Source organism: Aquarana catesbeiana, linkage group LG04 (genome assembly GCF_042186555.1).
Source record: "Aquarana catesbeiana isolate 2022-GZ linkage group LG04, ASM4218655v1, whole genome shotgun sequence".
In the NCBI taxonomy this organism is placed as follows: Eukaryota; Metazoa; Chordata; class Amphibia; order Anura; family Ranidae; genus Aquarana; species Aquarana catesbeiana.
Window position 1 is genome coordinate 180,693,397 of NC_133327.1, and position 12,580 is coordinate 180,705,976.

The 12,580-nt window shown below is 42.4% G+C and overlaps 1 protein-coding gene across 1 annotated transcript in view; it reads right to left on the reverse strand.

Moving 5' to 3' along the window:
- Positions 1–1,924: 1,924 nt before the first annotated feature.
- CCDC195 (coiled-coil domain containing 195) overlaps positions 1,925–12,580 on the reverse strand; it is a 64,819-nt gene continuing 54,163 nt past the window's right edge. Inside the window, exon 3 of the mRNA XM_073629076.1 lies at positions 1,925–3,250. Within this exon, the coding sequence (XP_073485177.1) occupies positions 3,118–3,250 (133 nt within the window). The 3' untranslated portion in view covers positions 1,925–3,117. The remainder of the gene's footprint in view (positions 3,251–12,580) is intronic.

A 12,580-nucleotide genomic window follows, 5' to 3' on the forward strand; every position in this document is an offset into this window, starting at 1 on the left:
GACATACTGTATGGTAATCTAGAACTTGAAACTGCTTTATATATCCAATTATAAGACTAGTTTCAGTGACTGTGACTACACTACGTAAAGGGAGAAAAGACAGGTAGTAAGTGTAAAAGAATGATAGAAAAAGGCTAGAAAAAAGGGGGAAGGGAAAAGGGAGTAAAGGAGACACAACAAGGGGGATAAAGAGAATCTTCCATGCCTGGGGGTCGGCCAATCTCTTAATCATGGCCACATAATTAGGAATCTTCCATTCCTGGGGATCGGCCAATCTCTTAGTCATGGTCACATAATTAGGGCTCCTAGGTTAGGTTGCAAATAGGTTATCCTTGGGGATCAGATTTTTAGAAAATTTTCATGGTTGTTCAGTGAAAAAAACTGTTAATTTTTCATTGTTTTTGGTTTTATTTAGCTGCGTTTTAACCTTTTTGAAATTAATTACAGGAGGCGTTCCACAACTGAGCTGTGTGGTGTGGTGGCACAGAATATAAAGCCAAACATTTATGCCACATTACACTAGATATCTTGGATTATTTAAGAGGGTCTCGACAGGGTCTTTACATAGATTACAGGTCAAGACTGTGTGCATTAAAGAGTAAATTCTAATCAATAATCTCCAAGCTTTAAGACATGACTACGGATTCTGAAGAATCGTTCCCTCTTGTCCACAGACCCAAAAACAAAAGAGTGAGTAATTGGGCACATACTTAGAAATATGAGAGGGAGTTAGGTACCAATGAATTAAAACCTTATAAGAATTTTCCAGTGCAAAAATATTAAAGCAGCTCCCAGTTGTGGAAGTACAAGTGCCAGAGCTTTGCCAATCAGAAAGTTCAGAAAGAGGTGCCTAGACAGCTGTTTAGGCACCTCTACGTATATTTGCTTTATATCTAGCAATTAATTCATGTTTATGACAAAGTTATTTGAGACATTTTTAACCCTAGTCTGTGTTCTTTTTAAATACCAAATTTGGAGGGCATACTATGATTTAAATCCCCCTAGACATTATTACAGTATGTGTCCTCCCATCATGCCACCTTCATCTCTTTGTTGGCTACAAGGAAAGAAGGAGGTAGAGACCTACATGTGTAGAGACCTACAGTATATGTGTACAACTACTGGGTAGTAGTTGTAGGGGCTTTTGAGACTGTGCTTTCTATTTTAAAATGAAGCCATTGGTGTTAGTAGCTACAACACTAAGACCTCATTCACACTGGCAATGACATATACAGTATGTGTTTATATTCGTTTATAGGACACTTCTAAAAAAAAGAAAGAAAACAAAAGTGTAAAATAAGAAAACTAATGCAGCCACCACATATGAAGATCATTAAGCTGTAATATTTTGTTTTGAGTTTAATACCTCTTTAAAGCTATCTTGGTGCTTTTGGGTCAAACAGGACACATTTTATTACACAGCAATGAGATCCAGTTTAACACTTACAGGAGGTTAAGTTATTGACCATGAAAAAGCAATCATTTTTTCATATCCAAGATTGCACATTTTTATTGCTTTATCATTATGAGAAAATTACATGAAAACAATACCTGTTTCAATGATCTAATGACATTTAATGACAAAATTAGAGAAACTGTTTTTTCCACAGCTCTGTGCTTATTGCTGGCTAAGGCAGCACATCAAAGATTTAGAGTAATTTATAATAATCTTTTATTTTGTGTGTGAGATGAATTTCTGAAAATTGTCATTTAATGGAAATTGAAATCTGCCTTGAAATGAGTCTGGCCAGAAGAATATATGATGGGAAGGCAGAGCATATGAGTTGTGTAGGTCATTACCACAGTGTCCTCTCTCCAGCTGGCCATTATTTCTTCTACCAATAACCTGATTCTAGGTTTACCCACAAAAGGTAAAAGACCCCACCACCACCACCACCACCACCACCGACCCACCTAAATCCTGATAACATAGTAGACTACAATGCTATCTTTTCTTTTTGACTTCAATTTGAAAAAAAGAAAATCAGAGCTCTTGTATATCTCTATCCATATACCCAATGCACTGTGACGTGCTTCACTGACTAACAGTAAAGTGCCAATTGTAGGTATGGTGTGTCGGAATAATGGCTTCTGAGCTGAAACTTTGCAGAGCACCTGGAAGTGCAGTCTCCCAGGGAGCTTAGATGGAAAGGCATGTGCAGAACCCTCTTTTTATTGGATATACTAGCTCCATATTTCACTTTTAGTTAGATTCACTTTAAAGAAAATCAATAATAATAAACCATGGAGGTTACCAATGTTGAGCTCTTCATTCAAAAATTATCTTTTTCTTGTGGTCATAGTGCCCATCTTGCTTCAATATTTGAATCGCTGATCCTGAACAAGTAACTATTGATGTTTTCTTTCACATTTCCTTATCTGCATACTTAGGTTGGCCACACATTAAATGTTTATTATCTTTTTTGTTTAGCCTATATATTCCTCCATCCACGCTATACAGTGCAGATGCCCATTTTTGGCCTATTGTATCCTGACAGTTGCCAGCAGCATCTGTCAGAATACCTAAACAGCAGATGCATATGATTGGATGCAGTCACAGTTTGGCCACCAATTATATCCCTGAAGGCTGTATGGCCAGATTTTTTTATTAAACATTGAAGAGTCAGAGAGTCATTATGACAGCCAGGAAACTAGCAAGTAAGTCATCAATGGCACTTAAAAAGAAAATGTGACATCATTGGTCTGCAGGTGAATAACTTTGAATATGAATTTAGGATAGGCATATTTAATCATTGTTCAATTAACATTTTTTATTACAGTTTCAAAACTTCTCCTTCATGTAGAAATGTACTGTATATTTATAAGGCCTGACCTACTTTTGCCATGTACGCTCAACTGGTATATTTAATTAACAAGCTGGTGAAACAGAAGAAAAGCTAGATTCAAGAAAAGCTATATGTAGGTTCACAATGTAATACAATTTTCAGCGGCCCCGGGTTTCGAATAACAAAGGACCAGTGACCCACAGCAATCGTTTTGTCCATATGAGAAGGCAGCCTGCCAGAGTACTGTGTACAAAATGTAACCCTAGAGCCAGCTATCATTTTAATGTCCACTCATCAGAATGAGTCAGATGGTCTTAAAAAATTCACCAGGTCATGGATCCTTTTCAATTATCGTGCTCAAGTGATTCGCTCTTTGATTTTCTGGATTCTGGAAGGTCTTTTGATTTTCAGCGTATGCCCTCATATCCATTGGTAACAAGAATGTGACAACCTTTACTCTGCCCCTAAAATAAAGAAAAGCATGTTACATTCATAACAACAGTACTATCAAACATTTACAGAAGGAATTATTGATGGACTGAAGGATATTTCTAGTCATGATAAAAACACAAATACATGTACATAATATAACCTTTTTAATACCCCCCCGAACCTTCTCTTTTTTTTTTTTTTATCAGTTTGTTAATTAATACAAATAAACTGTTAATACTTCTAATTCTGAAAGCTTTCCTAATTTACAGCATTTTTTTACACCTGCCAAAAACTTTTAAACAGTAATAATATATATAGTGCCTTAAAAAAGTATTCATACTCCTTGAAATTTTCCACATTTTGTCATGTTACAACCAAAAATGTAAATTTATTTTATTGGGATTTTATGTGATAGACCAACACAAAGTGGCACATAATTGTGAAGTGGGAGGAAAATGATAAATGGTTTTCAACATTTTTTACAAATAAATATCTGAAAAGTGTGGCGTGCATTTGTATTCAGCCCCCTTTACTCTGATACCCCTAACTAAAATCTAGTGGAACCAATTATTGCCTTCAGAAGTAACCTAATTAGTAAATAGAGTCCACCTGTTTGTAATTTAATCTCAGTATAAATACAGCTGTTCTGTGAAGCTCCTAGAGGTTTGTCAGAGAACCTTAGTAAACAAACAGCATCATGAAGGCCAAGGAACACACCAGACAGGTCAGGGATAAAGTTGTGGAGAAGTTAAAAGCATGGTTGGGTTATAAAAAAATATCCCAAGCTTTGAACATCTCTCAGAGCATTGTTTAGTCCATCATCCAAAAATTGCAAGAGTATGGCACAACTGCAAACCTACCAAGACATGGCTGTCCACCTAAACTGACAGGATGGGCAAGAAGAGCATTAATCAGAGAAGCAGCCAAGAGGTCCATGGTAACTCTGGAGGAGCTGCAGAGACCCACAGCTCAGGTGGGGGAATCTATCTACGTAATAACTATTAGTCATGCACTCAACAAATCTGGCCTTTATGGAAGTGGCAAGGAGAAAACCATTGTTGAAAGAAAGCCATAAGAAGTCCCATTTGCAGTTTGCAAGAAGCCATGTGGGGCACACAGCAAACATGTGGAAGAAGGTGCTCTGGTCAGATGAGACCAAAATTGAACTTTTTGGCCTAAAAGCAAAACACTATTTGTGGCAGAAAACGAACGAACACTGTACATCACCCTGAACACACCATCCCACCGTGAAACATGGTGGTGGCAGCATCGTGTTGTGCGATTACATTTCTTCAGCACTAATAGGGAAGCTGGTCAGAGTTGATGGGAAGATGGATGGAGCCAAACACAGGGAAATCTTAGAAGAAAACCTGTTAGAGTCTGCAAAAGACTTGAGACTGCGGCAGAGGTTCACCTTCCAGCAGGACAACAACCCTAAACATACAGCCAGAGCTACAATGGAATGGTTTAGATCAAGACATATTCATCTGTTAGAATGGCCCAGTCAAATCCAGACCTAAATCCAATTGAGAATCTGTGGGAAGACTTGAAAATTGCTGTTCAAATGCTCTCCGTCCAATCTGACAGAGTTTGAGCTATTTTGCAAAGAAGAATAGGCAACAATTTCACTCTCTAGTGCCTCATTTCCACTGAGCGGATCGGTTCGATTTGGTACGGTACGCTATTTTGAGTCTTTCCATTATGAAAGCGGCCCATACAACCGAACTGAACCGCACCATTCTGGGTCCTGCTTCAGATGTGGGGCCATAGAAAATGGTACGGTTCAGTTAGGGCGGAGCTGTGATACATTCCACTGATTGGTGGACGTGTGACGCCATGCTAGGCATTTTTTCGAAACCCACGTATGGCCCCTGGCGGTCCGACTTGCAGTGGAAACGCTCACCTGAATAGGCCGGACCATTCTAGGCCTTCCAAACTGTACCGACCTGAACCGATCTGCTCAGTGGAAACGAGGCATAAATGTTCAAAGCTGGTAGAGATATATCCAAAAAATTACTTGCAGCTGCAATTGCAGCGAAAGGTGGTTCTACAAAGTATTGTCTGAGGGGGGCTGAATACAAATGCACGCCACACTTTCCACATATTTATTTGTAAAAAAAAATTGAAAACCATTTATCATCTTTCTTCCACTTCACAATTATGTGCTACTTTGCATGTTTTTGGTTCTAACATGACAACATGTGGAAAATTTCAAGAGGTATGAATACTTTTTCAAGGCATGTATATATACAGTATATACACACACAGTATATGTATGTAGAGAGACGATTGCACGGCGTTCCTGGAATCTGACCTTCAGAAACTGAATTCCGGTACTTTCCAGACCTTTGTGTACTGTGTTAGCCGCAGAGTGCTTTTTTGTCTCAAGAATCATTTATGAAAAAGCTATGTGGGAGGAGCACCAGGAGATACTTTGTAAGAAACATGGGCCTCCATTATTTTCTCTATCTTTCCATTGGTTTTCCATGAAAAGGGCTGTAACATGATTGAGTGCTGTGTCACTAGGTAGTGTGTCACATTGGCACACTCAGCACTCATGTCTCAGTCATTCAGCATGAGGTAGCACATTCCCGCCATTATTCCTTGTCACAAGAGACACATAGTTTCAACTTGGTTAGTCCTTGCTGCTGCCTAAAGTGACCTGGTCACCTACGACCATTTGAACCTCTAGTGCTTCAAGCAGCCAGTTCTGGAGTACCCGAGGTTTCACCTTGTATTTGAGCTAAGTTGTTCCTGCTTTAGGTGTAACATGTCAGATCTCAAACACACACGGCACAAGGTAATTTCTATTGTGGGATATATGAACAATTTCCTGTTTCACGAGCTCTGATTGACAATGTGGCACACACAGTTCAGACTTTTAAAAGGCTTGGTTGGATCCCCAACTAACTCTTTGTTTTGCATTCGAGTCCCAGGGCTGATTGTAGCATTAGTTGAGACAATCCCATTTGCCACGTTCCACTCCAGACCTCTACAGTTGAACATTTTATTATCATGGGATAACTCAGTTCAGTTTCTGGACACACCGATGCCTGTCAAAAAAGACCAGGTTGTCACAGATCTTGTGTATCAGGAATCAAGCACTAATGCTGCGTACACACGATCGGACATTCTGACAACAAAATCCATGGATTTTTTCCCGAGGGATGTTGGCTCAAACTTGTCTTGCATACGCGGTCACACAAATCTTGTTGGAAATTCTGAATGTCAAGAACGCAGTGACGTACAACATGTACGATGAGCCGAGAAAAAGGAAGTTCAATAGCCAGTGTGGCTCTTCTGCTTGATTCCGAGCATGCGTGGAACTTTGTGCATCGGAATTGTGTACACACAATCGGAATTTACGACAACCGATTTTGTTGTCGGAAAATTTGAGATCCAGATCTCAAATTTTGTGTGGCGCAAATTCCGATGGAAAATGTCAGATGGAGCCTACACACGGTTGGAATTTCCGACAACAAGCTCCAATCAAACATTTTCCGTCAGAAAATCCGACTGTGTGTAGGGGGCATTAGAGGTTTGTCACAATGGATGTCTGTAATGACACCTTATCGATGAAGACTTGGATGCCGGAAGAATCCCATCTCTTGATCAACATTATTGAGCTTTGATCGAAGTTATCCCTGCAATGATGGAAATCCCAACTTGAGAGTAATCCAATTGAGATCCAGTTGGGCAATTGCACTGCAGTGGTGTATATCAACTATTAGAGGGGAACCAGAAGGATTCTGTCCTGAATATTCTGACTGGAGGGTCATCCAATCAGGATCCAGTCAGACAATGTCACAGCAGTGGTGTACATCAGCCACCAGGGAGGAACCAAAAATCTTGCTGGGGCATGAGTAGTAGAAATGATTCTGTCTTGGGCAGATCTTCACTTTCCAGCCTTGTCTGCTTTGTACATTTCAAGTGGTGGACAGCTGGCAGGCAGGCTTTCTCAGCCAGAAGTGCTTGGATCCCCATTCATTGTAGGAATGAAACCTACATCTTGTACCAGACTAGTGAGGGATGCCAGATATGGACCTATTGGCCTCAAGGTTCAACAATAAAATGGACAAGTTTGTCTGAAGTTGAACAGACCCTTTAAACAGGACCAAAACTAGGGGGGAGGGGGGGCAGGGGCACCAACTTGAGAGGGACACCGGCGGCCTTGGGAGCCAAATTGAGAGGGCCAGATGTCTGCAGGCAGTGCTTGCACACTAGCTAGGATTTGGTTGGATTGGGCTCTACCGTCAGCGACTGACATGAGCTGAACTGCATTCACAGGAGCCAAACCCACACACCACTGGCTGCTCGGTGTGAGCCCGCACTGCCATTGATCGCTGGAAAGTCGGCCGAGGTCCAGACCCTGACCGGGAGTCAACCTGGGAGAGCAAGTCTGTCCCTTTCTAGGTCGGCTTTGTAGAAGGTATCCACTAGTAGTACCCAGCTGTGGGGTGGGAGAGTCAACCGTGAAGGAGTTAACACTACCCAGGTAAAAAAGCTCTTTGGGAATCTAGCTCTTGCGATCTGCAGCCTAGGGGGGGGGGGATCAGCTGGTGGTCGCTCCCAGCCGAGATAGGCACACAGACTAAGCAATGAGTACAGATTGTCCATATTTTATTGGCAAGATGGCTCCTGGTTAACCCTTGAGAGCCCAGGGTCTGTCCAGGGGACACAGACACCACAACTTCAGTCACTGGGAGACTTTTTTTTTGGGGGGGGGGATCTGATATCCTCTGGAATAATCAGCCTCATTCCATGTTCACTTAACCCCTTCAATCACTCTTTCCTTATCCTGTCATTAACACATCAGCAGATTTTCAGCACTGTGGAATTACTGATATCTATCAGTGTTTCATGGAGCTAATGATCCTGTCCCTGAACCGTCTGGATTACATATAAAATTAATATGCAGCTATTATACGGTGATTAATGAACTGTGGCATTTATTCATGAGTTTCACCCCATAATACAGCATATGTATCCCCTGAGCTGTGTACCCCAAGGCTCAGCCACCCTTCATGTAGCTCTGGTTACAAATATTACCGGATGGAGCCTCTTTGCGCCTTGTATCCCAAGATTTCTGAGCTCTGTTATCACCCCTGTTCCTATATCTACACTGACCCATTGCAGTTAAGCTGCTACTCAACATACCTAGTACAGCCATGCATCTATCCATCAGTGGATAGTGTCTGACTTCCTTGATACATTGTATCTCCACACGGCGAGTGAGTGTGGGTGGCCCCGCAGAGCCACGTGGAGGGTGATCAGTGAGGGCATATAGGCGTGAGAGCCAGGGAGAGAGAAGAGCTCCAGCCTTCACCAACTCCTTAACCACCCCACCTCCAAGAGGCATGCAGCATCCCCGGTGCCTTCCAGAGCCAGGATTCCTCCAACATTCCACTCTCTTTCTCTCAGTCCCCCTCTCTTTCTCACGCCTCCCTCTCTCTCAACCCCCCTCTCTCATCCCCCTCCCTCTCTTACCCCCCTCTTACCCCCCTCTCAGCCCCCTCTCAGCCCCCTCTCTCGCTCACTCTCCTTCTCTCTCTCACCCCTTCTCTCTCAGCCCCCCTCTCAGCTCCCCTCACTCTAAGCCCCCCTCTCTCTCATCCCCCCTCTCTGTCAGTCCCCCTCTCTCTCTCCCACCCTCTCTCTCACTCCCCCATCTTTCATTCCTGTGAACTGGACTGGTTAACTCCTGAAGGGGATAAAGGGGTTAATTTATTAAAAAAGTCGTTAGTCAGTAAAGTGCAGCAGGGAGGGGTTAATGATCTGCCACTGATCACTGATGCATTAGTGACCATTGACAGTTATTTAACCTCTTTGAACTGCATTAGTGGCACCAATGTCAGTGATTAACCACTTTATGAAGGGATTAAAAAACACTGTCAGTGTCCATTAATGCACAGTGAGTTTAATTAGCTCCACCAATACCCACCAACGGTGAGGGATTAAAGTGAAATTTCAAGTTTAAACCTAACTAGCCCTCTCCCAATGCCTATGATGGCTAACCTGTGTAGAAAAGATGTATACACCTATTTTCAGGCTACTCCAGTCCGGTCATGTTATCCTTGGTGTGAACCAGTGGTGTATGCAGGGGAGAGGAGGGAGCACCAACAACAGATGGGACATAGGAACCTATGGGTGATATCATCACTCCAGGCTTCACCGGTCGTTGTCGAGCACTCTCTCCTCTCCCTGACCCTATCCATTGGCCCCTCAATGTGAAAAAGTCAGCCTGTACCTTTAGCAGAGAAACAGCCCCAAAGCATAATGTTTCCTCCTCCGTGCTTGACTGTAGGGATGGTGTTCTTAGTCATAGTCAGCATTTTTCTTCCTCCAAACACGAGTCGAGTTAATGCCTAAGAGCTAAATTTTGGTCTCATCTGACCACAGCACTTTCTAACAATCCTTCTCTGAATTTTTTGGATGTTCATTGGCAAACTTTAGATGGGCCTGTAAATGTCTTCTTGAGGAGGGGGACTTTGCAGGCCCTGCATAATTTCAATCCATGCTGGTGTATTGTGATACCGATGGTTTGTTTGGTGACTGTGGTCCCAACTGCCTTGAGATCATTCACTCCTTCTCACCATGCTTCTTGCTGATGGTCTTCTAGCCCATTCCAGCCTTGTGCAGGTCTACAATCTTGTCCCTGACGTCCTATGACAGTTCTCTGGTCTTTCCCATGATCGTGAGGTTTGAATGGAAGAAAGATTCTGTGGACAGTTGTCTTTTATACACATAACAAGTTGTTGTTAGAAACGCCTTAATAAATTGACAGGACTAATCTGTGTACCACATGAGCACAAACTGTAGCCAGTCTGTGGAAGCAAGAATTATTGTTGGTTGGTAGGGGATCAAATACTTATTTTACTCACTGAACTGCAACTCATTTTTTAACATTTGTATTATGTGTTTTTTTGGATTTTTTGGTTGATATTCTGTCTCTCCTGACAGGGGGGGTCTGTGCTGATTGTTTATTAGTGCAGCCTCCCCGCAGATACCCACCCAGGACCACCAGGGATGCCACCAGGACCACCAGGGATGACTACCACACAGGACCACCAGGAATATGCCAATCAGTGCCCAGGCAGCTGCCAATCACTGCCCAGGCAGCTGCCAATCAGTGCCCATTAAAAATTCCTACCAGTGCCAGTGCCATCAGTGATGCCTATCAGTGCAATGTATCAGTGCCAGCCATCAGTGGCCCATCAGTGCCTAGCAGTGCCGCCCATCAGTGCTCAGCAGTGCAGCCTATCAGTGCCACCCATAAGTACCCATCAGTGCAGCCTTTCAGTGCCCATCAGTGTCACCTATCAGTGCCCATCGGTGCCCATCAGTGCCACCTATCAATGCTCATCAGTGCTGCATATCAGTGCCACCCATCAGTGCCACCTATAAGTGCCCATCCTCAGTGCTCATCAGTGCCATCCCATTGGTGCCACCTCATCGGTGCTGCCTTATCAGTGCCTGTCAGTGCAGCTTATCAGTGCCCATCAGTGAAGGAGAAAACATACTTTTTTACAAAATTTTATAACAGAAACGAAGAAAAACTGTTTTTTTTTTCAAAATTTTTGGTCTATTATTTTTTATTTATTTGTTTAGTAAAAAAATTAAAAACTGGAGAGGTGATCAAATACCACTAGAAGAAAGCTCTATTTGTGGGAACAAAATGACAAAAATGTTGTTTGGGTACAGTGTAGCATGACTGTGCGATTGTCATTTAAAAAGTGACAGCGCTGAAAGCTGAAAATTGGCTTGGGCAGGAAGGGGGGAAAGTGCCTGGTATTGAAGTGCTTAAAATACACCTTTGATAAAAATTATAAGCCTTTCATTTCCTTGTAAGTGGGCAAACTTACAAAATCTTCAGGGTATCAAATACTGTAATTATTTTGCCCACTGTAAGTGTCTGGGATCTACTTTGCCCTTTTGTTCAGATCTATATATGATCTACTGCATGGTGTCAGAAGGGACTCAGTGGCAGAAATATCCAACACAATGCCCATGCACAGTGCACCTACACAGTACATATACAAAGTATACAAAAAACCCATTGACAGTACATGCTCACCATACAGACTGCACTTACAGAATTCAGGCATCCCACGCATAGTGTCCCCTTATGTACATTAACCACTTCAGCCCCCAAAAATTTTACCCCCTTCCTGACCAGAGCATTTTTTGCGATGCAGCACTGCGTCGCTTTAGCTGACAATTGGTCCTATGGCGTTGCACCCAAACAATATTGATGTCCTTTTTTTCCCCACAAATAGAGCTTTCTTTTGGTGGTATTTGATCACCTCTGCGTTTTTTATTTTTTGCACTATGAACAAAAAAAGAATGACAATTTTGATAAAAAATCACAATTTTTTACTTTTTGCTATAATAAATATCCCCAAAAAATATATAAAAAAACAAATTTCTTTCTCAGTTTAGGCCGATATGTATTCTTCTACATATTTTTGGTAAAAAAAAAAAAATTGCAATAAGCGTATATTGATTGGTTTGCACAAAAGTTATAGCCACTACAAAATAGGGCATAGATTTATGGCATTTTTATTATTCATTTTTTTTTTATTAGTAATGACGGTGATCTGCGATTTTCATCATGACTGCGACAATATGGTGGACACATCGGACACTTTTGACACTATTTTGGGACCATTGTCATTTATACAGCGATCAGTGCTATAAAAATGCACTGATTACTGTGTAGATGTCACTGGCAGGGAAGGGGTTAAACACTAGGGGGAGATCAAGGGGTTAAGTGTGTCCTAGGGAGGTGTTCTAACTGTAGGGGGGATGGGCTACCACTGACATGACAGCGATCACTGCTCCCAATGACAGAGAGCAGTGGATCTCTGTCATGTCACAAGGCAGAACAGGGAAATTCCTTGTTTACAAAGCCATCTCCCTGTTCTGCTTGTCCTCACCGCAATCTCGGGCTGCCGGCGAACACTGAGTTCCCGGGACCTGCAGGCACGCTCCCGTGCCGTCGCCGGTGTGCGCGCCCAATAGGCGGCAAATTCAAAGGGATGTACAGGTACGCCCATTTGCCTGCCTGTGCCATTCTGCCGACGTACATCTGTGTGCGGCGGTCAGCAAGCGGTTACTATACATATATAATTACCATCCCTTGGCTTATTTATTTACGTATTACACTTAATCTTTTCTACCTGGGCAGGGTGCTGTGAGTGTGTTGATGAAGAACTTCTCACAAGATGGGTCGGGTGAAATGAGTCTTTGCCTCAAGTAAAAGAATGTCTAGTTTTGTCACTGCCTTTGGGAGAAGCTCCATTGGATGAGTACAATCAAAATCGATAGCACAACTATAAGCCCATCCCCACATGCCAAGGTTC